The 23,531-nt window shown below is 48.2% G+C and overlaps 1 protein-coding gene across 1 annotated transcript in view; it reads left to right on the top strand.

Annotated features, from left to right (window-relative positions):
• NXN (nucleoredoxin) overlaps positions 1–23,531 on the top strand; it is a 69,544-nt gene that overhangs the window by 23,081 nt on the left and 22,932 nt on the right. The window contains exons 2-4 of the mRNA XM_083480051.1: positions 20,796–20,913; positions 21,516–21,649; positions 22,790–22,890. Coding sequence (XP_083336177.1) covers positions 20,796–20,913; positions 21,516–21,649; positions 22,790–22,890 — 353 coding nt within the window. The remainder of the gene's footprint in view (positions 1–20,795; positions 20,914–21,515; positions 21,650–22,789; positions 22,891–23,531) is intronic.

Below are 23,531 nucleotides of genomic sequence, written 5' to 3'. Positions count from 1 at the left end.
GTCCAGAGTCATTCTTTTTTGGGGGGAAAACATGGATGGAGATGGATTTATTTTATTTCATTTATATCCCACCTTTTTCTACAAGGAGCTCATATATATGGCTCTCCCCCTCCTCATTTAAGCGCTGCAACGACCCTTTTGGGTAGGTTAAGCTGAGAGAGACAGTGGCTAGAGCAAGGTCACCCAATGAACTTTGTGGACAAGCAGGGATTTGAACTCTGGTCTGCCAGGTCCTAACGCTCTAACCACTCCACCACACCAGACTTCTTATTATTTATATAAAACCATAGTCATTTCCTAGCCCTGAAAGAGATTTTTGGAACTCTTCAGTAACCTGGGTACCAATTTTCACGCCCAGTTTTTGCCCACAGCATCTGGGCAAAAGACTTGGTGGGTTGTTAAATTTTATTTTAAAGTAACCTCTATTGAGCTTTCGCGGCCACCAAACCAGCCGCCTCCGGCATTCGCTTCCATGGCCTTGGGAAGGTGCATTGTGGGAGATTTTCCAGGAGAGAAATTGTCTTGCGCGAGGGCATTGCCTCTGGGGACGGTTGTGTCTGCAGTGATTCAAGGCCATCTCCCAAAGACATAGGGGGCAGAGTGGGGGTGATTTATTGCTCCTTTGTCCCCACACAGAACATGATGCCCGCCTAGAAAATCGCTGTATGTCCCTGCTTTCCTGGAGGCTGATATACAGCCTTGTTAAAAATGATTGCTCCATTGCATTGCAATGCGAGGCGGGTGGAAGGAGCAGGGAGATGGCATTGATGCAACGGAAAAATAGACATCAACGTATTAAATCTGTTAATGGCAGCAGTGCAGGGGGGTTGAATAACGCATGTGGTTGCGTTTTATGGCTGCGGCGAGGCTTCCTTGCGTCTTTGTCCCGTAACTGGCACATGTAGCTGGTGTTTTGTACGGAAATATGATGGTTTGAAAAGATTTAGGACCAAGCAGCCGTTGTTATTATGTTAAATGAGAAAGGATATCCTGCGTCTGAACAAGAAGGGAGAAAAGCGCAATGGAAATATAGTTCAAGAAGGTAGATGCATTGCAGGGCTTTGGACTAAATGACCCTTCTAACTCTACAATTCTATGATTATCTGCATTAGGAAGGAAGACTTAAATGAGCATTTGGCCTTCCCAATTCCCACCCAGTTCCTTGTTCCCTTGTAGGCAGTTAACTGGGCTGTGTCGTTTTTGCACCATCCTCCGAGAAGGTGCTGTCCTCCCAATTTATCTTCACAACAAGGCAGGCTCGGCTGTGGAAGAACGACTGTGCGAGCGAATGGGAATTTGAACCTAAGCCTGTGCTGTTCCTATTAGGGCAGAGGGTGGGGAACATTTTCAACCCAAGGGCCGCATTCTCTCCTAGGTGATCTTCCGAGGGCCACATGCCAGTGTGCGGGACCAGAAGCAAAAGTGGGTGGAGCAATAATTGATCATTTTTACTGGCCACACCCCCTCCATTCAGGCCAAGCTGGGAGCATTACCAGACTTCAGATGCATCTTTTGGCCGTAAATCAGGGTTCAAGAGTGGGGTGGCCTGGCAGAGAGTCCCTGGACTAGATGTGCCATTGGCCTAATCCAACGGACTCTTCCTAAACTCTTCTGCATGGGGAGAAAAAGGGAAGATCTTGGTGACGGGAGCCTTGCTGGGATAGTTTTGTCTTATATTTTTGCCCCCAAATGTTTTGTGTTGAAGACTGACTAAATGCAGTTCTTTCCCCGAGGCTCTCCTCTCTCTCTCTCTCTCTCTCTCTCTCTCTCTCCCTTTTTCTTTGCCCTGCGATGGAGCTCATCCCTCCGGCTGGGATTTCCATACATGGAAGCGCCAGGGCTGCAGCCAGAGGGAGCGGCCGTGGATGCCAGTCCATCTGGGCCTCGGTTTCCCCCGCAGCTGACGCAGCGCTCAGGCAGATGGCTTTGGTTTCTCTGCAATAATCCCGCACGAAAAGGCAAATAAGACGGGATCCCACTGCTCAGGGAGGGAGTGGGAGAGCGAGGGTATCGTTTTACGGGCCATTCAGGCAAGCCAGGAGGTTTTTAACCTGTTCTTGCTGAGCTTTGGAAAATAACCTCATTTTAAAAATATATAAATAAGAATAAGGCACTAGTTTTTCTTGAGGTTTGCAACCACCGCTTCTGAGAGAAGTCACATTCCCATGTTGTGGGTTCACTCTGTCACACTCTATATCCCTGTTTGCTGCTTCTAGGAACTGTAGTTTGCTAGGGGTGCTGGGAGTTGTTAAGGGACCCCATTCCTCTTGCAGAACTACAGTTCCCATAGTGGTTTAACAATCAATTCCCATTGCCAGGGTATTCTGAGAATTGTAGCTCCCTGAGAGAAATGAGGGTTCCCTAACAACTCTCAGCACCTTTAACAAACTACAGTTCCCAAGCTTCTTCAAAGTGGTATAATAGTGCTTTTATTGCAATGTGCGGACATGGCCTCAGGTAACGGTGGGACACAGGAGATCTTCCCACAAAGATTTCATGTGAAGGCAGTATTGTGTGGGAGCAATTGTCTTTGAGATCCCGTCTTTGGGGATTTAAAAGGATCAGGCCCAGAAATGGATAGGAAGTCTGTATAGTGCGCAAATTGTATGCTCCAGGTAAGCTGCCCCTAACAATGCTATAGCAGCAGTGTTCAGGCCCACTTATGCTTTTGGAACAGTCTTCAAGGGCAGCCCCAAAAAGACAGTAGTCTAGCAGAGATGTTTCCCAGTCACATGCAACAGTTGCATCCCTCTGCGGGGAAGACAATAGCTTTGAGGCAGAGCACCTGAAGGTCCTGGACTCAGCCCCCAGCATCTCCAGATAGGGCTTGGAAATGCTCCTATCAGAAACTCCGGAAAGCCACTGCCAATCAGTGTAGACAGTATTGAGCTAAATAGTCCCAGTGGTCTGATTCCAGAATAAGGCTGTTTTCTCTCTGCTGTCTGAAAGGTCACCTGAAACCCACCAGGCCTAAGGAGACCCCTCTGATTCTTCTCACAGATTCCTCTCTGATCAACAGGAAAGCAAACCCTTCCTATTGTCCCTGTGAAATATTAACAGCAAGAACTGGAGAAATATGGATTATCCGGAACAAATTCCTTTATTGAGGCTTAGAGCCTATTAAAGGCATCAGCACCCCGTCGGAATGGGCTTGGCCTGAGTTTCCTCCGAGAGCATCCCGGCCAAAGCAAACATCTGGTGCCAAAATGATGGCAAGATCTTATTACACTTGCTTTAACAAGAGGGGGCCCTTTTTGTGAGATAAAGACTCTGCATCCCCTTTCAACTTTAGGTTTCTCCTCCATACAAACTTTGCCTGCTTTCATTTAGCAAACGGGAGGTGCCTTCGTCACAGGGGACTTTGGGCTGACCCAGCGGACCATCTCTTAACATCCTTAACCTAGAATGCACCAATTCAGGATAGCTTAGTACAGTTTTCGTTGTGCCTGGACACTGTTCTGTAGTGGTTAGAGCAGAGAGGTGAACCCTGCGCACAGCCAGTGGTGAGGGATGATGGGAGTTGTAGTCCAGCAATGCAGCCGGAGGGCCATAGGTTCTCCACCTCTAGTTATTGGGCAGGATTCAGGGAGACCCGAGTTCAAATCCCCACTGGAACCATGAAGACGCTCACTGAGTGGTCTTAACGTCATTCACTTTGCTCTCAGCCTAACCTGCCCTGCTGGGTAAAATGGAGGGGGACCACGCGTACCACTCGCTCTTAGCTTCTGGGGAGAAGAAGGGCGATGGAAAAGGAAGAAAGGAACAGTTAGGAGATTTTGAGTTAACGCGTCCGACGTGTAAATTAAGACAAGAAAATGAAGAGATGCAGAGATGTTGTTAAGATATTATTTACAAGCTAGTGTTGTTGTTGCTGTTGTTGCTTATTCCTGGTAAAAAAATGAGGTGCCCAGTACTGTTTTGGGGTGTCAGCACAAAATGGCTGCCACAGTCAGCAAAAAATAAAATAAAAAAAGGCAAGGATACCCTGAGTCCCATTACAAAAACGAAGCAATTCAAGTTATTAGCGTACTTAAATAAAACTGAAGCATGCTCAACATTTTGAGAAGTTGTTTTTCTGTCTCTTCTCTGTGCATTTTGAAATACCGTAATTGGATTTTGTACGGTGGTTCCTGAGGCCAAGGAGCACGTTTTCATCTGTGTTTGGATACGATAGGACACCATTTTGAATTTAAAAAATGGCGGCCTGAAACTATTTAAAAGCCTCTAAAAACATTTAAAACGTCAAAATAATTTCTTGTTAGAAATGTGCTGCTGTCACAAGAAAACCTGCCTTGTTCTGCTCAGAGGTAAGACCTAGTGAGCTCAATGAGAGCTCCTCACAGGGTCAGCATGTATCAGATTGCAGCCTAACTATTTCTTCAGGAAACCATAGAAGGAGTTGGGCTCATCTTTCGTTTATTATTTCGCTTAATTGAATTTTAAGCCCCTGCGTTTTTCAACCTGGTGTCTTCACCCTAGGCCCTGTGAGATTTTTCTTCTTTTTTTTTTAAGGGAGCGAGGGAGAGAAACTTATTTATTTATGCCCTGACAGGCTGTGTCAGGGAGGAAATTGAGTGAAGCTTCGTTGTGAGGAGAAAATTCTTGACATGGCCATATTTTTTTTGGATGGCGTTCATATTTCAGCTGGACAAAGGCGACGGCGTTTCCTGAAGAGGCAGTTAAAATATCTGTGGTTGTGTCTGTCGTGGTGGTGGGGTGTGTGCGTGTATATAAAAGCCAGAAAACATGGATTTTGGTGAGGGAACGGATAGGTTTTGTGGCGACTGAGCTGGTTTGGGCTCTTTTCCTTGACAAATTAAGGGCAGAATCTGGTTGAGGTGAAGCAGGGTTGCTCCTCAAAATGGCACCCCTGTGCCGGGTTTTCCTCAGAGAGAGAAAAAGGGGTGGATGGAGAGAAAAAGGTGTGGGGAGAAGGGGTAACGGAGAGAGAAACAGGTGACTTCTCTCTAAGGGGCGACATTAAAAAGTGGTTGATGGAAAGAGGCGTGAGAGAAAAAGGTTGGGAGTGGGGAGAAGGGGTGATGGTGAAAGGGAAAATAGAGAAGGGGTGAGAGAGAAAAAGGGTTGATGGAGAGAGGAGGACAGAGAAAAGGGAGAGCAAAGGGGGGGGGAGAGAGAAGGGGTGACAGAAAAGGGTGAATAGAAGGGAAAAGGGGTGATGGAAGGGGAGGAAAAAAGGGGTGATGTAAAGAGGAAAAAAGGGGTGATGGAAAGAAGGGGTGATGGGGAGAGAGGGAGAAAAGGAGGTATAAACAGGAGGGAGGGAGGAATAATGGAACTGGTGGAATAATAGAAAGAGGTATCCCTGCCCTTTGATATTGCACGACTGCCTTTGGCCCTCCTCACTACCGGCATATGGCCCTCAGTAGAACAATCATGGCGGAGGGGGTTGTCCACCTCTGGCACAAGAGGTCCCATTACGTGGCAAGTTTCCTTCCCGCCCGTCCCCTTGGGAACAAGGCGCAGGATGAGCCATTGTGTTGCCTCCGTGTTACTCCGGTGGTCCGGGTGGCTGAGGGGAGGGCGAAGAGAGGCTGTTTCCTGAGGGGTTTCTTTCATGTCAGACTCGGAGCTGCTGCTTTTTACGAGCCAGCCGGAAACATGCGAAGTGGTTTTATGGCGCTTCAGATCCTCCGGGGAGTGGGGAGGGAATGGCTCTCTGGGCGCACCTTAGCCCTCCGGCAGAAAAGAAAAAACCACATCCGTTAGCATCTCTGCGGCTGAGGAAATTCCTTCTCTGGTCCTTAAATTTGGCAGGGGAGAGAGAAAGGGTGAAGCTTTCCTAAGCCAGCGAACCCGTTTTCAAGTCAGGTTTGCTGACAGGTGAAGGCAATGTGGGCCAAACCCGGTTCAAATCCCCTCTTGGCCACTTATTGATGGCATCCATATCCCGCCATTTTCTCCAAGCAGCTGAAGGGGACGCAAACGCAGTTATCCCCCTCCTTGTTTAATCCGCACAACCACCCTGTGAAGTTGGCTTGGCCAGAAGAGGACATGACTGGCCCCAGTGTCCCAGGCAGTGAGCTTCATGGCTGAGAGGGGATTTGAACCCTGGTACTCTAACCACTACACCACACTGCGCTGGCCATGATGCTGACTGTGTGACTCTCGGCCACCTTTCAGCCTGGCCTGCCTTGCAGGGTTGTTGAGAGGACAAAATAGGGGGTAATCCATGCACCTTGCCAAGCTTTCCTTGGGGTGGAAATGTAGAGCATGAAACGTACATGAAAATGGTACATAAAAAGGACGGGTTGCAGGCTGATTATTGGGGTAGAAAACACAGGTTGGGAACAAAATGGGATTCACTAATTTTCCAGTTTCCCTTCCTGGTTAGCAGCAACATAATTGATTCCGTAGTGTGAAAGAGTGAGAATTTTCCACCTTCAAAGGGCCCCAACTAATTATTATTATTATTATTATTATTATTATTATTATTATTATTATTATTTACTTATAGTCCGCCCTACCGACTGGGTTGCCCCAGCCAGTCTGGGCGGCTTCCAACATAATATAAAAACACAGTGAGACATTAAACATTAAAAACCTTCCCAATTCAGGGCTGCATTCAGATGTCTTTTAAAAGTCAAATAGATGTTTATTTCCTTATATCTGATAGGAGTGCATTCCGCAATACAGTATGGGTGCCACTACCGAGAAGGTCCTATGCCCTGTTCGCTGTAACTTCATATCCCGCAGCGAGGGAACTGCCAGAAGGTCCTCAGAGCTGGACCTCAATGTCCAGACTGGGTGATGGGGGTGGAGACGCTCCTTCAGGTATACAGGGCCAAAGCCGTTTAGGGCTTTCAAGGTCAGCACCAACACTTTGAACTGTGCTTAGAAATGTATTGAGAGCCAGTGTAGACATTTTAGGACCTACAGCAGCAACTCACGCAGAGACACAAGGGGCAACCTCTGCTGCTGTGCCTGTCTGTTGAGAGTGGTTACATGATCCAATGGCACTTGATGCAGAAGATAAAGATCCGTTACCTGCCTTGCTCCCAGCAGACATTGACTGAAAGAAGGTAAGCCCAGAGTAGTAGATCATACAGAGACACAGTGGGCAATCTCCACCCGGATAGATTCTTTGGGCTTTTAAAAAAACCCTCAGCTTTGGTTTGATTCATGTTCATGCACTTCTTGTGGGGGTGGTGCAAATTCTCTTGCAGCCCTGACACACACTTTTGGGGTGAATGACTTAAAGGGGAGAGCACATCTGCAGGCAAAGCTGTAGCCCATCTTTGTGGTGGGATGGATCTCTGGCATTGTTTTTTGCAAAAGGACCTCTTTTTTCCCTTTTCCTTTTTTCGAACAGGCGTCTTGCTCTGTTGCTGGCTTGCTGGGAGCCTCTGCCAAGAATGCAAATAATTAGAGCAAATTAAACCCAAACTTCTTTTTTCTGCCTGAGCATGTCCTAACTTAACATCTGCTGAATGTACAAGAAATCCTGTAAGCCTGGACAGGAGCAGAGATGGTTGAGGGAGGTGGGGGGTGAAAAGTGGGGTGGGCGGGTGGCAAACATCAAAAGGCCTGCATACATCTCAGGAACTTGCCCTGAGACTCTGTGCCTGAGAGGGTAGAATCCTGAGGTGTGAGAGTAGGACTGTACCACTTCACACCACGAGTGTGTGATGTGCGTTATTGTTGAACTGCCCTCTGCTTTAATGGAACATCCTGCAAATTAAAAATGAACTATACCCCTTGAAAAAAGAGTACAGTACTTTCTGCATTATTTTAAGCAAGAGAAAGCCAATGTGGTGTAGTGTTAGAGTGTTGAACTAGATCCTGTGAGACCTGAGTCTCATATCCCCATTTGGCCAAGATGCTGAGTTGGGGGTGACCTTTAGCCAGTCACTTTCTCTCATCCTCTCCTACCTTGCAGGGTTGTTGTGAGGATTGAATGGAGAGGGGGGAACCCAGACAGCTTTGTCATGGAACAGCCGTGTACAAATGCCTAAATAAGTGATATAGAGCATTATTGGATGAGTAAAGGCGAAATGAGAGGTCTTGATGGGGGAATGGTGACCTCGTGAAATATTGCTTTCCTCACCATCACCCCCACCACCACCTCACAGAGCTGATTTCACCCTTCTTTGACCTTAGCTATGTCCTCTGTTAAGGGACACGGGTGGCGCTGTGGGTTAAACCACAGAGCCTAGGACTTGCTGATCAGAAGGTCGGCGGCTTGAATCGCCGCGACGGGGTGAGCTCCTGTTGTTCGGTCCCTGCTCCTGCCAACCTAGCAGTTCGAAAGTGCGTCAAAGTGCAAGTAGATAAATAGGTACCACTCCGGTGGGAAGGTAAACGGTGTTTCCGTGTGCTGCTCTGGTTCGCCAGAAGCGGCTTAGTCATGCTGACTACATGACCCGGAAGCTGTACGCCGGCTCCCTCGGCCAATAAAGCGAGATGAGCGCTGCAACCCCAGAGTCAGTCACGACTGGACCTAATGGTCAGGGGTCCCTTTACCTTTTATGTCCTCTGTAATGTATACTAGTCATGAGGGGTAAATGGAACCTCCAAATTCAGGAGCGGTTTATCCCCGAGTCCCGGTTGCTGGGAAACAACAGCTGAAGATGGCTATTGCCTTCATGTCCTACAGTGATCCAGGATGTTGAAAACTCTTGATGCTATTTCTGCAGCAGGGTCCCCATCTTCAGCATCTTAGAGCCTAGACAGCATGGAATGGGAGCTTATTAGCCACTGAGAAGTCTATGTCTCCTTTTCCTTTGTAACTGATTGGAGCCAAACAGAGTGAAAGGAGGTGAGCCAGTCACTGAGGACGGGCTCCTAGGGTCACTCTGGAGATGGTGCATGGGAAGAGCACTGAGAAGGAGTTGTTCTGTATGCTCCAAACCTAAGCATTTAGGAGCACTGAAAACACAAGGGGTTTTCAAGGGAATGGAGAATGCAAGTTCTGTTCCCTACAAGGGAATTTCATGGAAAACACAACTTGAGTCCCACTGAAAGAAGGTACCGTATTTTTCGCTCTATAACACGCACCAGACCATAACACGCACATAGTTTTTAGAGGAGGAAAACAAGAAAAAAAATATTCTAAACGAAATAGTGGATATATGATTTTTGTGATTCATGCTGTGGCCACAGACATGTGATCTGACAGTGAGTTTGGAGTAGCCCAATGCAAAAATCCTGAGGATCCATGTGGATCCATGCTGTGTAACCACGGAGGAGGGAAGGAGGGGAAACCATGGATCCTCTGCTCATGACTGCAGCAGATCCCCCCGCCACCCGCAGGCATTCGCTCCATAACATGCACAGACATTTCCCCTTACTTTCTAGGAGGAAAAAAGTGAGTGTTATGGTGCAAAAAATACGGTATTTGATCACTTCAAATCATTTGCCCATGTGCCTGCACAGAAAACAGTAGATCTAGCTGAAAGGCAACAAACACATGGAGATCTGCACCAAGCATTGCAATGCACCCCTAATTATTATAGTTATTAGAGAGTTTTATAAACTTAGAAGGGGCATGGCGCTGCCTATCGTGAACGGACCCTGCACTACTGAATTTGCCACTACACTGCTGATGTCCTGATTGTGAGCTTCCCAGGACTGGGGGATCTGCCTGTCCAGTCTGGGAATAGAAAGCTGATTTTTTATCTGATTCAGCCAGGCTCTCTGTAATGTCCTTTTTATTGCCTCATTCTCCCTGGCCACTGCTGAGTTGGAGTTCCTCCCAGTTCCGGTAAGTGGGAGATTTTTTTCTTCTTCCTTTTTAGAACAGAGGCTGACGGCTTTGTTTTGAAAAGCGCTAGCAGGGTTTTCTGTGGGCTTTGGACTCATGTCAGCTCGTTTCCTTCTCGGTCCGCCAACCCAGGGATCTCCATAGCCAACAACTACTGTATCACGGTGCGTTGTTCCTCCTTGGCTAATGGGGTTGGTTTTTTAAATCCAGTGCCTTCCTCTTCTGCAACTTCGCCCCTTTTTTTTGCATTCTCAGCTCTTTGCATTTTCATGCTACTGGCATCCGTTGGCTCAAATACAGTTCCTTTTGGCCCAAAGGCGACAGCGCTTCTTACTCATTTCATTGTTCGGGACCAAGAAAGGGCGGAACTTTCCCACCTTTTTCAGGCCCTGCTGATATATTTTGATTGGCTAGATTCCAGCAAGGAATCCTGATTGGCTGGTTTCTAGCTTGGCTCCCTGATTGGCTGGTTCCTAGTTTGGCTCCCTGATTGGCTAGGAGGCTTATATAAGTGTTCTTAACTCTTGGGAAACTTCTAGTCTTGAACAGTTCTACAGGTGACGATTGCCTCTTTCTTAAATTCAGTGTGAGATTGGATCTCAACGTCTTATTGATGATGAAGCACTTGTAATGTACTTTTGTCTTTCCCTTTCCCAGTTTGCAACACCCTTGTGAAGTAGGCTGCTTTGTTCTCCATTTTACAGGTTGAAAATGGAGAAGGAAGGATACCCAGTGCATTAAATGGTACAGTCCTTCCTTGGAATGGTACCACTTCAGAATTTAAGTAGGGGATGCAGATTCCTGTTGTGTTATTCGCCTGGTGTCCTTGGGTACATTTCATTTTATTTTATTGTTGGGAACACTCAGCTAGGCTCAAGGTAAAGCAAGCAAACAAAACAAAACAAAACAAAACAAAACAAAACAAACAAAAACAGCTGTTCTAGTTTAAATAGTGAAGAGAGAGGAAAATTACAAATTCTTTGCCATTCTGGTCACATTTCTGTGACCCAGGAGGACCAGACGTTACCTAGAAGCACTTGGATTTCCTGATAAAATTATGTTCTGGGAATAATTAATGTCTTAATGATCCCCAAATAGCTGTGGTCAGGATAGCAAAAACATAAACAAAACAACTGTGGTTCTTTCCCCCACGGAACAGAAGAGACTCCCTTATACAAAGTCAGACCATTGTTCTATCTAGCTCAGGGTTGTCTGCACTGACTGGCAACAGCTCTCCAGGTTTTCAGATGGGGGACATTCCCAGCCCTATGTGGAGAGACGAGGGTTTGACCTGGGACCTTCCCCATGCTGTATCCCTGAGCAACAGCTGTTCCCCTGGAAATGAACCAGGGTTCTGGTCCTCATGGTTCTTTATTAAAGACTGATTGATTAGGAATATAGGAAGTTGCCTTATAGTCAGATCTGTGACCTTCTGTACACAAGGCAAATGCTGTTCCACTGAGCTATGTCCCTTTCCCTCAATATTCCAGTTACAGAGCCAAATCAAACTCTAAAATCCTGTGTGTGTGTGTGTCTGTGTGTTCTCCCCAATAAACCTTGATGCTCTGAGTGTAGCCTGTGGGTGTTACCGGTCAGTTCCTGCCGCAGGGCTGCAGTTTCCCCCCACTCTTCTTCCCGGTGGTAGGCCTGTCTCTTTTTGCTAGCAGGTGAGTTTGGAGCCAGCTGCGGATCCTGCCTTTTCAGAGGCCCTTTTGAGCTTGAAAGGAGGGAATGGGGATAAAGAGAAACGGCGCACAGCGGGGATGAATGAACTTGCCCTACTTTGAACAAAAGCCTCCCTCGCTTACTCCCACTGTCGGATTTGAGGGAAAAGATGTTCCATAGCGCACAAAACGCCTCCTTTGCTACGCAGTGAATTCTGATGCAGGAAGATGGTGGCCGGGAACTGCTTTGGCAAGATCAAAGCTCCGAGGGTCCAGTTCTTTTTTATATATAAAAACATTGCATTCATAACCACACTGTGTCCTCCAGGGGGGTGGATGTGGTTCTCTTCCTTCCCATTTTATTCTCACAACAACCCTGTGAGAAGCAGAGGCTGAGGGACAGTGAGGGGTTGTGTGGCCAAGTGGGCATTTGAACTCTGATCTCCTGGGTCTCCCAGGTCAGGGGACTCCCATAGATTGCACTGTTCCTCCAAGACACTTTTCATGCACTTCTAAACCAGAGCTCTGGTAAATTTCCTTCTTGTCTAGAGAGGGATTTGTGAGGAAACGTCACCCTGTCCTGATAAAAGCCAAGGGTGGGTGGGGATTCGACCAGAATCCTCTTCCGATGACAGACTGTCTTTGAAAAATCCACCATAATATAATCTCTCTCTTTCAATTAACTTGAATGAAGCTTCCTCATCTTGATTCCCTTTGGAGAGGCTCTAGAGTGAAGTTGTTCCCCAGATTTTTCCTCTGCAGAGTCAGGTGGGTGCTAGCACCGCAAAGTGGGGTGTTCACCTGGGGGTCCAGAATCCCAACTGGCCATCACCTGTTTGCTTCCATGAGAAGGGGGAACGGAAGATTTTTCCGGTTTGGAGAGAAGGAAATTTTGCTTTAAAGTGGGCAAGTACATCAGAATCACTGAGCTAGATAGATAGATAGATAGATAGATAGATAGATAGATAGATAGATGTATTTTAAAAACCACCTTTTAATAAGCCTCCTTAGACAGGAGGTGCTAACTGCTGCTATTCTTTTAGACCCAGAGCTGTTTTGACAAATCCAGATCTAGGATCCTGGGGGCCTCTGGAGTCAAGGGAACGGGCTGGGATCCAGCACGCCAGACGGTGTCTGGATGCATTCAATAGACCTTCTGGCTCCAACTGTTGCCTGCCTGCTTTTCTGCTATAGGTCAGGATTGTCAGAGCTTGCAAGAGCCTCTTTGAATCCGGAATGTACTGACTTTAATTATCTTTGGGGGGAGGGGAGGGGAACGGGGAGAGAGAGAGAGAATTGTAGCTTCTCCCCAATTCCTCCAGAGCTGGGTATAGCATATCTGAAAATTTAAGGGGTTAGCTGTCAGTTCACCCTTGGATCTTGGGGAGTTTTGCTTCCCTGTGCTCAGTCAGACCTAGGAGGCTGGCTATATTTTAAAAAGTGGCCTTTGGTTGCCTGTGACAAGCACCAATTGACTCCCAAGTAACCAGGCTAGGAATATGTTTGTAATATCTGAATGTGGGGACTTCCTCGCTGGATCAGGAAAAGAAAGTCAACCTGAATGTTCTGGAACCTTCTTCAATCTGAGGACCACATTTCTATCTGGGAAACATTCCAAGGGCCACGTGCCACTGGTGGGCGGGGTCAGAGGGGAAAGTGAATGGAGCAATGAAGGTAAATGTCTACCTTTGTGCCTTGGGCTACTTTCTATACACGCACCTTCTAGGTCTGCTCCATGGCGTTTGTTTTCTTGTGTAGTTAACATCCTGGGTCAGCACCTCCACACATCAGCATTGGTGACCACACACTTGAGGTGATAGATGATTTTGTCTACTCGGGCTCCACCGTAACCAGCAACTTCTCTATTGTTGGTGAGCTGAACAAGCGTATTGGCAAGGCAGCTATGGGAATAGGTCGCTTCTCCAAAAGGGTATGGGAGAATGTGATGCTGACGACCAATAGCAAGATGAAGCTCTACTAGGCTTGCGTTTTGAGCATGCTGCTTTATGGAGGCGAGTTGTGGGCAACTTACACCCACCAGGAGCAATGCCTGAAGCCCTTCCACATGCGCTGGGCCAGGAAGATTTTGAGCACCACAGGGCAGGACAAAGTCTCAAAGAAAGATGTGTTCTCCCAGTCCCACATTCCCAGCATGTTTGCCATCCTGTCTTAGCGATGTCTACACGGGCTTGGTCATGTTCACAGAATGGAAGATGGCAGGATCCCCAAGGAGACGCTTCAGGCACCAGGCCCGTTGGCAGACCAACTCTGCGCTACAGAAATGTCTGCAAACGTGACACAAAGGCTGGCAACATCAGCTCTGCCCTGTGGGATTCCCTTGCAGACGACCACAGTGCCTGGAGATAGGCAGTCAGGTCGTGTATCTGTAGCAGTGACCAGAGGAGAAATAACTGCTGGGAGGAGCGCAGAGAGAAGAAACGCATCTGCAGCAGCACAACCAGACGCCTTCCTCTGCCCCAGCTGCAACAAAACATGTCTCTCCTGTATCAGTCTCTACAGCCACAGTGGGTGCTGCAACCTGCCAACACTTTGACTTCCACTTTATATACGACTTGTGAAAAATGGTGTGGAACTCGTTGTTTTCCAGATTAATAGGGAGGGGGGAAGAGAAGAAACTTCTCTAATACTTTCCAACTCGGGAGTCATTCCAGAGAAACTGAAGGCCGGGGCGTTCAGGACACACAACCCAACACACTTGTGGAACTCATGGCTGCAACATGTGGGGAACATTGCCAGGTTTAGATGGCTTTCAGAGGGGATACGGCAAAGATGGAGGAGGAGAAGCCTCATCCATGGCTACTAGTCACAATGGCTATGTGGAACCTCCCAGCTTAGGAGCAGTCTATCCCTGAATTTACCCGTTGAATCACAAATGGGGAAAGGGCTGTTGTTGGGCTCGTGTCACTCTGTGAGAACAGGATGTTGGACTTCCAACAGCCTCTGGGTCTGATCCAGCAATGTTATTCTTACATTATTGCCTCCCAGTTGTGGAGTCTGCAGAAGTTTTCAAGATGCCTCTGCTGTTTCTTTTCTGCCTTTGAGGCCCTCAGTGGGCTGCTCTGTGATGATACTGACCTTGAGTGTAGGCCAGGCGCATTTCTTATGGACTAGAAACATTTCTCTACCTCCCCTGGAGGATTTTGTGAAGGTTGGGAAAAAGTCTAGGAAGATTCAGGGGATTGGCTTGCAAGGCTGCAGCTTGGCTTGCTGAGTCTCCAAAAAGAATTATCCACGGTACTTTGGATTCTCCTTTTCCAGCCCTCCATAAATCTCCCCTTGTATCCGACCCTGGAGCGGATGCCGAAAGCCTCTGTTAAATCAGACGCAAGCGGAAAGGCCCCATTCAGCCACCTGGCCTGGCCTTCTCTCTCTCTCTGTGGTCTGGCTTTGGGCTTCCTAGGCATCCCTCCAAGTTGTAAGGCCAAGGTCCCCAGGGAGGGCATCTGTCAGCCGCCTGCCCTCCCCGTCTGGGCCTTCCCTCTGTGGCAGGTGGCATTAAACCCTCGCAAAGAGTCCCGCTGCAAACGGCTCATCGGGTCCAGTGAGACTCCCCTCTCTGCTTCTCAGGGACGCTGTCCTCTGCCCACCGACCCCGCTATTGTGCCCTTCCCTCCCAAAAAGCGGCCCTGGTTGGCAACGAGCAGCCGCCACCACCTCCCCGTCCTAAGACGCCACATTCCTGCTTAATTGGCTAATGCTTTTCTGTTTACCTTTGGTTTGTTATGACAAATCGGACAGATTTTTCCTGGCGCTCGCTGCAGTGGTATCCAAACAAATCAAAAGAAAACGGTGCGTGGAGCCAAGTTCACTGTGATCCATGGAGGGGGTGTGTGTTTGTGCACGCGTTCGGAGGAGAGGGGGGGGGGTTTACGTCTGTTTCTTATTTTCTTCTTGTTGTTGTTTACACACCACCCTGGGTGTTTGTGATTCATGTTGTGGCTACGATCTCCGAAGCCATTTCCTGGGGGAAGGCCCCTTGGCTTACTTTCTCTCTGTGTTTTCCACCCGACGTGGGCAGCTTACATGCTCGGCTATGGACTTTTTATTTGCTTACTACATTCCCTCCAAGGAGCTTGAGGTGGCATACATGGTTCTCCCTGTCCTCGTTTAATCCCCAGAACAACCCTGTGAGGCTGAGAGAGACAGTGACTGGCCCCCAAGCTCATATCCAGGGAGTTTCATGGCCGACTGGGGGATTTGAACCTTGGTCTCTGAGGTCCTAGTCCTACACTCTAACCACTACACCACACTTGCAACCAGCTCAGAATCTGCTGTCCTCCTCCTCCTCCTTAATCTGATTTCACCCCCCCCCAATAGAACTCAGCAGGAAGCAGTATGGGGACAAAACCAGACTTCAGTTGGCTCTGCCTATCATTGTCTTTGGCTCTGCCTACTGTTGGGCTTGAGCAGATATATAAGAAGCATTGCCATGTGTCCAGAATTTCCCAAACATAGCCAGGATTCGGCCATCGGAAAGAGTGGAAAGTGGAAAGATTTCGCTTGGGGGGAAAAAAAAGTTCAGCAGCTGTGTTGTGTCCAGATTTTCACTTTTTGAAATATGGCGACCCTAATACAACCGCTAGCGGATTTGCCAAGCTAAGCAAGATTTGGTATGGTTTCAAACTGAGATTCCTGGGAGCTGTAGTTCGTAAAGGGTGCAGAGTGTGGTTAGGAGACTTCTACTTACCTCCCAGAGCTACAGTTCCTAGCGTTTCCTGTGACGAGGGATTGATCTTTAAATCGTTCTGGGAATTGTGTCTCTGCGAGGAGAGTTGGGGTGTCTCCTCACAACTCCCAGCACCCTTAGCAAACTGCAGCTCCCAGAATACTTTGGGGGGAGCCATGGCTGTTTAAAGTGGCATCATTTAAAACATGTGGTGTGAATGTGGCCCAGGACGCCAATCCTAGACCCTCTTGCCTGGCATGTTTAAAGGGAATGCTAGCTTGTTAAAGAGGCTGAGAGTTGTCAGGAGACCTGCACCCAGCGTGTGAATGTCGTTGGACAGAACCCTTCTCCCAAATTCCTCCCCTACCCCTTTCTCCATTTGATTCCCCTGGCCTCTCCTTCCACACCCAAGTGTCCCCTCACCCTTTTTCTTTTCCGGAGTTGTTTTCTTTCCTTGTTGAAGCTGGCTGGCTCATACTAAGCTCCCCACCCCGCTTGCCCTATCCGGGTTTTGTCAGCATGCAAGATCTCTGGCTGTCTCCTCGGAGGTCTCTCTGGACACCTTGACGAGACCAAATCCGCTTTCTCCCGCCTGGCCAGTGATGGTTGCTGCAAAGAGAATTAACAGAAGAAAAGATCTGTTACCATTATGGTTAAGCTCTTACCCCCCGCCCCCCCCAGCACAAAAAAGCCTCTTGTGAAGCTTGAAAACAGCTGAGCTTTCATTCCAAAGCAGCAAGGCACCTCTGTGCTTTCTCTCTTCCTCCCACCCCCCAAAATTTTTTCTTTAAGTGTTTATTTCAAAGAAAATTAGAAGCAGAAACATCTCTTGCATCTGGGATAGTTCTGGAAATGGCTTTCTTAGCATGTGTTTTTTTAAAAAGGTGGCTCAAGGGACATGTTCGGGGAAGTAATTGCCCCTCCCTGATACCATTTTTAAAACTTTTTTTTTAAAAAAAGTTTTATGCATCTACAAAAAAAATACAACTTCAATATGAACGCAAAGTCAACAACAGATATATACCGTATTTTTCGCCCCATAGGATGCACCGGCACATAGGATGCACTTGGTTTTTTGGGGGGGAAATAAAGGGGGGGAAAGCTTCCCCCGACCCCAGCCCCCAGAACAGGCAGCTCTCCGCAAGCCTTGGGAGACCGGCGCGACTTCCCGCCGGGCTCCCACGGCTAGCGGATATCTGCCTGAAGCCCAAACCAGGTCGGGGAACTGCGGGATGGCGGCGCTGCACCTCCCCACTGTCCCCGGAGCTTGTGGGGCTGCCGGCAGGGAGAAGCGCGCTTCTCCCCCCGCCAGCCTCCAAACCAGGTCAGGGAACCGAAACCTGGGGCGCGCTGTGCAGTGCGCCCTGTGCTTTGGGCTGCAGGCTGCTGCCCGCAAGCCTTGCGAGCCCGCGAGATCTCCCACCGGGCTTGCAAGGCTTGCGGATAGCTTCCTGAAGCCTGCCCTCTTTCCCCCTGCGAGACTGATACTGCGAGACTGATACTGAGCTGTGGTGTTTTCAGACCATCGAGCGAGGCAAGCTACAAGAGTGTTTAGCTGTTGAAGCGATCATTGTAGCTTAGCAACGGAAAGAGTTGAAGTGGGGAGGGAGACACACACCCTGTTCTCTGAGTTTTTTTTAGCAATATTGGATGAGACCTTTTTTCCTTTTTAACGGGAACAGCTAATTTTTTTAAAAAAGTGCAGGAATCTCTCCAGCCTCCAGAAAAGACGGAGTGAGAGGGATCTTGGCATCCCTCTAGTATGCTCAGGGAACAATGACGGAATAAGCCACTGGAGTTTGGGTTCTGCTGGAGGAATTCCTGCTGTGTTGTTCCCCCTCCCCCCCCCCCCAAAAAATAGTCTCTGGGGGGATTATAGTGAAAATGGCTCACCTGTAGGAATTTCAGCATGCCTTGTTTGGAACTTCCATTTTTACATATCTTAGGGACCAAGCTAGGGTGCCTGCTAAAGCTAAAGCTAAAGGGTCCCCTGACCATTAGGTCCAGTTGTGACCGACTCTGGGGTTGCAGCACTTATCTCGCTTTATTGGCCGAGGGAGCCGGCGTACAGCTTCCAGGTCATGTGGCCAGCATGACTAAGCCGCTTCTGGCGAACCAGAGCAGCGCACGGAAACGCCGTTTATCTTCCCACCACAACAGTACCTATTTATCTACTTGCACTTTGATGTGCTTTTGAACTGCTAGGTTGGCAGGAGCAGGGACCGAGCAGGAGGAACTCACTCCGTCGCGGGGATTCGAACTGCCAACCTTCTGGTCGGCAAGTCCTAGGCTCTGTGGTTTAACCCACAGCGCCACCCGCGTCCCTAGGTGGCTGCTAGAGACTGACAATTTGATTTACTCTTTCCACCTTCAAAGGCAGCCCCATATATATTGCACAGCAGTAGTCTAGCCTGCAGGTTTCCAGTGCCATGGGTTGCTGTGGTCTGGTGGCGCTGGGTGGAGGGTTGGATAGCAGTCTAACTTCCAGGGTTGCTGTAAGAACAGCTGGGAGAATTCAGCCTGCAAGGCTGAGAGGAAATAACCACTGCTTATGTATTCTCTGCCATATCAATCATGACTAGAAAGTTGGACCATTTATCGAAAGCATTTATACGCCGCTGCTTAGCCAGAAAAGCTTACAGAGCTGCTTACAAATCAGTCTAAATAACACCAGCTTGCATTCTAAAAGGACGTGACACAAAAGGAAAAACGGATAAGGTGGGGAGAGGGAAAAAAGAAGGAAAGTTTATCCTTTGCTTACCCCTGCAGTAGTCCAAATGACACATACTTCTTTCTATCAAGGCATTGATTCCCTTAACTTCCCCTGCCCCGTGGACCACTTGAATTTTTTTTGTTCTGCCTGTTAATAACAATTGTCCTACCCTGTGCTAGGTGCTGTATGTTTTGAGGTTTTTTTGAAAAAAATATTGCTTCTTTTATTTCTCGTATTTTAGTGTGTTACAGTTTGAATTCCATACAGTTCAGATTGTAAGTGTTATTCGCTGACACAATGCTGAGTGAAGCTTGCGGGCGTTGAATTGCATTGTTTGGTTGCAGCAGAGCACTTGGTTTCAGAAAGACAGCAGCTGCAGCTTCCCAGCCTAGTAATAACTTGGGTTTAATGCGACCTCAGCATCAATCCTTTTAGTGAATGGAGCAAATGTGGAGCTTATTTCCCCCACTTGATCTTCTTGGCTGCCTGGTTCCCCTTCCTTCTCCACCCTCCTCCGTCTCTTCTCTCTCCCTCTCTCTGGCAAAACCCACCTTTTTTTCTCTCTTGACCCTCCTGAGATCCAGCGGCGCAGGCCCTCTCCAGCTCACTTAAGCATCTGAGCTGCTGCCACATCGCTTGACTTGTAACGGGAGGAGAAACCCGCTCGCCTGTCTCCAAGCCAAGGAAAGCTGATGCAACCCCAGCCGCCCTTCCTCTGGGTCTCAAGGGCTGCAAAGCCCGGCCAAATAAACAGAAGGCTTTAGCCGCCTTTAAGTGGACACTCCGTCCAGAGCCTTTGCAAACACATTCCGAAGCTCCTCTAAAGACTGCGGAAACTCCATAAAAAAAACCCCTTTTGGCTCTGGAAATGTTTTAAAGTGCAGGCCTGCTGTTGTCAGGGTGAGCGATTGGTTGAGTGAGGACTGCATTTTCCAGAGTGTGGCCTTCCCCGCAACCCCACCTTGCTTCAGCTCCTGCAGCTGAAGTTTTATGAGGTTGAACTGACCACCTGGCAGGGCTGTTGTCTTTGCTCATTAATCAGTTCTGAAGGAATCTGCACATGGCTCATACAATCATGCTGGTGGAAGGCCAACGATTTCAAATGGTGCGTTTTTAAGTATCACCGCCATCCGACATCTTATGCATGGCATGGGGAGAGTGACTAGAGAAAAGCTTGCACATAGTTAAACAGTGGAACTTGTTGCCAGAGGAGGCAGCAATGGCCACCAGCTTGGATGGCTTTGAAAGAAGATAATAATAATAATAATAATAATAATAATAATAATAATAATTATTATTATTATTATTATTATTATTATTATTATTATTATTTATTTTATTATTTATACCCCACCCATCTGGCTGAGTTTCCCCAGCCACTCTGGGTGGCTCCCAATCAGTGTTAAAAACAGTACAGCGTTACTGTACTGATTGAACAAATCCTGGAGGATATGCTGTTGATGGCTACTGGCTGCAAGAGCTATGCTCCACTCCCATTGCTGGAGGCAGTTAGTACATGCCTCTGAATACCAGTTGCTGCCATTCATGAGTGGGCAGAGTTCTGCTTGTGGGCATCTGATTGGCCACTGTGAGAAGACTAGGTGTGCCATTGGCTTAATCCAGCAGGTCTCTTCATTTGTTCTTTTTACCTTATTTTTTTAAATTTTTATTTATCATACCTGGCGCCACTTGGGGCATCTAAGAAACCCAAAATAATCCGTGTGGTTTTGAATTTGTTTATTAAAATCAGCGCTGCTTTGAACAGTTACGCGCACCATCTCGATTCAAAATGGCCTCTGGTTGTAACCGGAAAAGCCAGTTAGGTCCCTGCCGCAAGGAGCTTACAGTCTGAGCTTTTGAACCATGAGGCAGCAACTGGGAGGAGGGAGAGTGGAAGGGGCAAGAGGATTCTAAGTATAACTTCACTCTTTGTTTTTGCAGTTCATTACCACATCTCTCTCTCTCTCTCTCTCTTTCTCTCTCTCCCTCTCCCCCCCCCCCCTCCAGTTGAAACTCTGGAACAAGTTCCGAGTGTCCAACATTCCCTCGCTGATATTTATAGATGCCACTACGGGAAAGGTTGTGTGCCGGAACGGCCTCTTGGTAATTCGAGATGACCCAGAAGGTAAGGCTGTGTGTTTAATTCTCTCGCTTGTCACGCCAAAGGGAATCTTTGCATCATTGCCTCTCGTGGGTCACGGTTGCCCTTTTCTGAGAGCATGGCAGAGATTGAGGCAAGCTGATGCACTCAGGCGAACCTCACCGAAGACTTCTTGGAGGCATAGGAAGCTCCAGCTCTTCTCCTAAGAACAAAGCAAGATTCCAGTCCTCATTGTTCGGAATTACAGGCTGATTTAATTAGAATCTCAATATAAGGAGTGGATTATCTAGCTCAGTTTTGTCTACACTGACTGGCAGCAGCTCTCCAGGGTTTGGGGCAGGGAGTCAATGGAGATGCCATTGAGGATTAAGTGTGGGCCAATTGCCTTCTCCATCTCCTGGGCCATTGTGAGGGTTTAAGCAGTGCTTGGCAACTGAACCTAGCTGCCATATTTCTTTCCCACAATGCACTTTCCTGCAATGACACCAGTCTTGGGCCTGCATGATGGCAGACACCATTTTGGATTCTCTTTTTGGGGGGATACAGGTCGAGACAGATGGGGTGCTGCTGTGATGTTGTTAGTCGTTTCTCTGCTTTATGCTGTGCTCCTCCCGCTCCTGCTCCAGGTTTGGAGTTCCCTTGGGGGGCCCGGCCATTCGGCGACGTGGTTGCTGGGCCTCTCCTCCGAGATAACGGCCAGACCCAGGAGAGCAGCACCCTTGAGGGCTCCTACGTTGGCGTTTACTTCTCTGCACACTGGGTGAGCTATGCTCTTAACTTTACCACTTTGGGGGTGTGGGTGGCGAATGGAGCTCAAGGGTGCATGCGAGCATGTGCAGAGTGCCTTCCCCTTACAACTGAGTCATCATAAGCAGAGCCATGTATTGACTAACGTAGTGATGAATTATAAGTAAAGAATAATCAGTGGTTGTACAGTAATACCTCGGGTTACAGACGCTTCAGGTTGCGCGTTTTCGGGTTGCGCACCACACCAAACCCGGAAGTACCAGAATGGGTTACTTCCAGGTTTCAGTGCTTGCGCATCCACAGAAGTGCTAAATCGTTCTTTGCACATGCCCAGAAGCACTAAATCGCGACCCACATGCATGCAGACACAGTGCTGCAGGTTGCGAACGTGCCTCCCGCATGGATCACATTTGCAACCCGAGCATCCACTGTAATGGGAAGAAGTCTATTTTTAATTAATAGCAGGGATTTTTGTATGGTTTGTGACTCAGAAAGTTTTGTTATGATTCAGACTCCTTTTGTGAAGCAGCTGTGACTGCCAGCATCCCTCAACAATGTACAGTGGTACCTCAGGTTAACTACTCAATTCGTTCCGGAGGTCCGTTCTTAACCTGAAACTATTCTTAACCTGAAGCACCACTTTAGCCAATGGGGCCTCCTGCTGCTGCCGCACCGCCGGAGCACAATTTCTGTTCTCATCCTGAAGTAAAGTTCTTAACCTGAAGCACTATTTCTGGGTTAGCGGAGTCTGTAACCTGAAGCGTATGTAACCTGAAGCGTCTGTAACCCGAGGTACCACTGTATATGAAGGGCATTTGGAGTGTTTTCATACAATCCTAGCATTGTAGAGTCACAAGGGTCTTCTAGTCCAACCCCCTGCAGTTCAGGAATCTTTTGCCCAACATTTGTTAAATCCTTTATTTGCACCGGCTTTACCTGTGCTGAAGCTTGTAGTCCACAGCGTTTCTTGTTTTGCAACCTGCCTGCCTACACATACCTACTTAAGTCATTTTTGGCATGTAGAGTGCCTGAAGGGGAGAAAAGCACTTGCTCCCAGTTGCCCAAACCCTTTCCCCGTAGGCAATTCCCACTCGCCATGAGGCTGCCTGTGTAATAGTAATGTACCACCTTCCCCGTGCTATTTCTTTTGCAGTGCCCACCCTGCAGAAGCCTCACCCGGGTACTAGTGGAATCCTATCGTAAGATCAAGGAATCTGGTCATAAATTCGAGATCGTCTTTGTCAGTGCAGACAGGTAAGAGCTGCCTCTCTGCCATTGGAACCAGCTCCTGCTACACTTGGTGGGGAAGGGACAGGGCGTGGGAATGAAAGGCGATTGGCTATTGGCCAGTCAGAATGGATTGGCACGTGGTCCATGGCACTGGGGAAGCGGGTGCCAGAAGCAGGCGGGACAGGAGCAGGGGCTGTATGTCATTAGCGGAGCTCTGAGTGTGGAATCAAGCATTCTGAATGCCTCAGCATTTGATTTTCTTAAAGCACAGTTTCTAGTCCCTAAGATACAGTTCAAAGGTGCGTGTGATCCATTGCCTGGTGAAATGTTAAGTTACAGAGCTCTGGCCCTTGACACATAAGCACTTGCGTACATATTTTCCCAGGCTTGTTACCTGTTGGAGAGGTTCTGTGTCCTCACTACAGAGGTGCCAAAGTTTAGTTCCTAGAAGGTAATCAGGGATTGGTAAGGCAGGCATGGAGAGAGAATTTGAGAGCAGAGCCAGAAACACCCAAGGAAGAGCTTGCAGAGCAAGGGAAACATCAGGAGGGTAAAGGACCCCTGACCATTAGGTCCAGTCGTGACTGACTCTGGGGTTGCGGCGCTCATCTCGCTTTATTGGGAGCTGGCGTACAGCTTCTGGGTCATGTGGCCAGCATGACTAA

Source organism: Podarcis liolepis, assembly GCF_965112155.1.
Source record: "Podarcis liolepis genome assembly, chromosome: 16".
Taxonomy (NCBI): domain Eukaryota; kingdom Metazoa; phylum Chordata; class Lepidosauria; order Squamata; family Lacertidae; genus Podarcis; species Podarcis liolepis.
The sequence above is the reverse complement of the archived record's forward strand: the minus strand, read 5'-3'. Positions and strand labels throughout refer to the sequence as shown.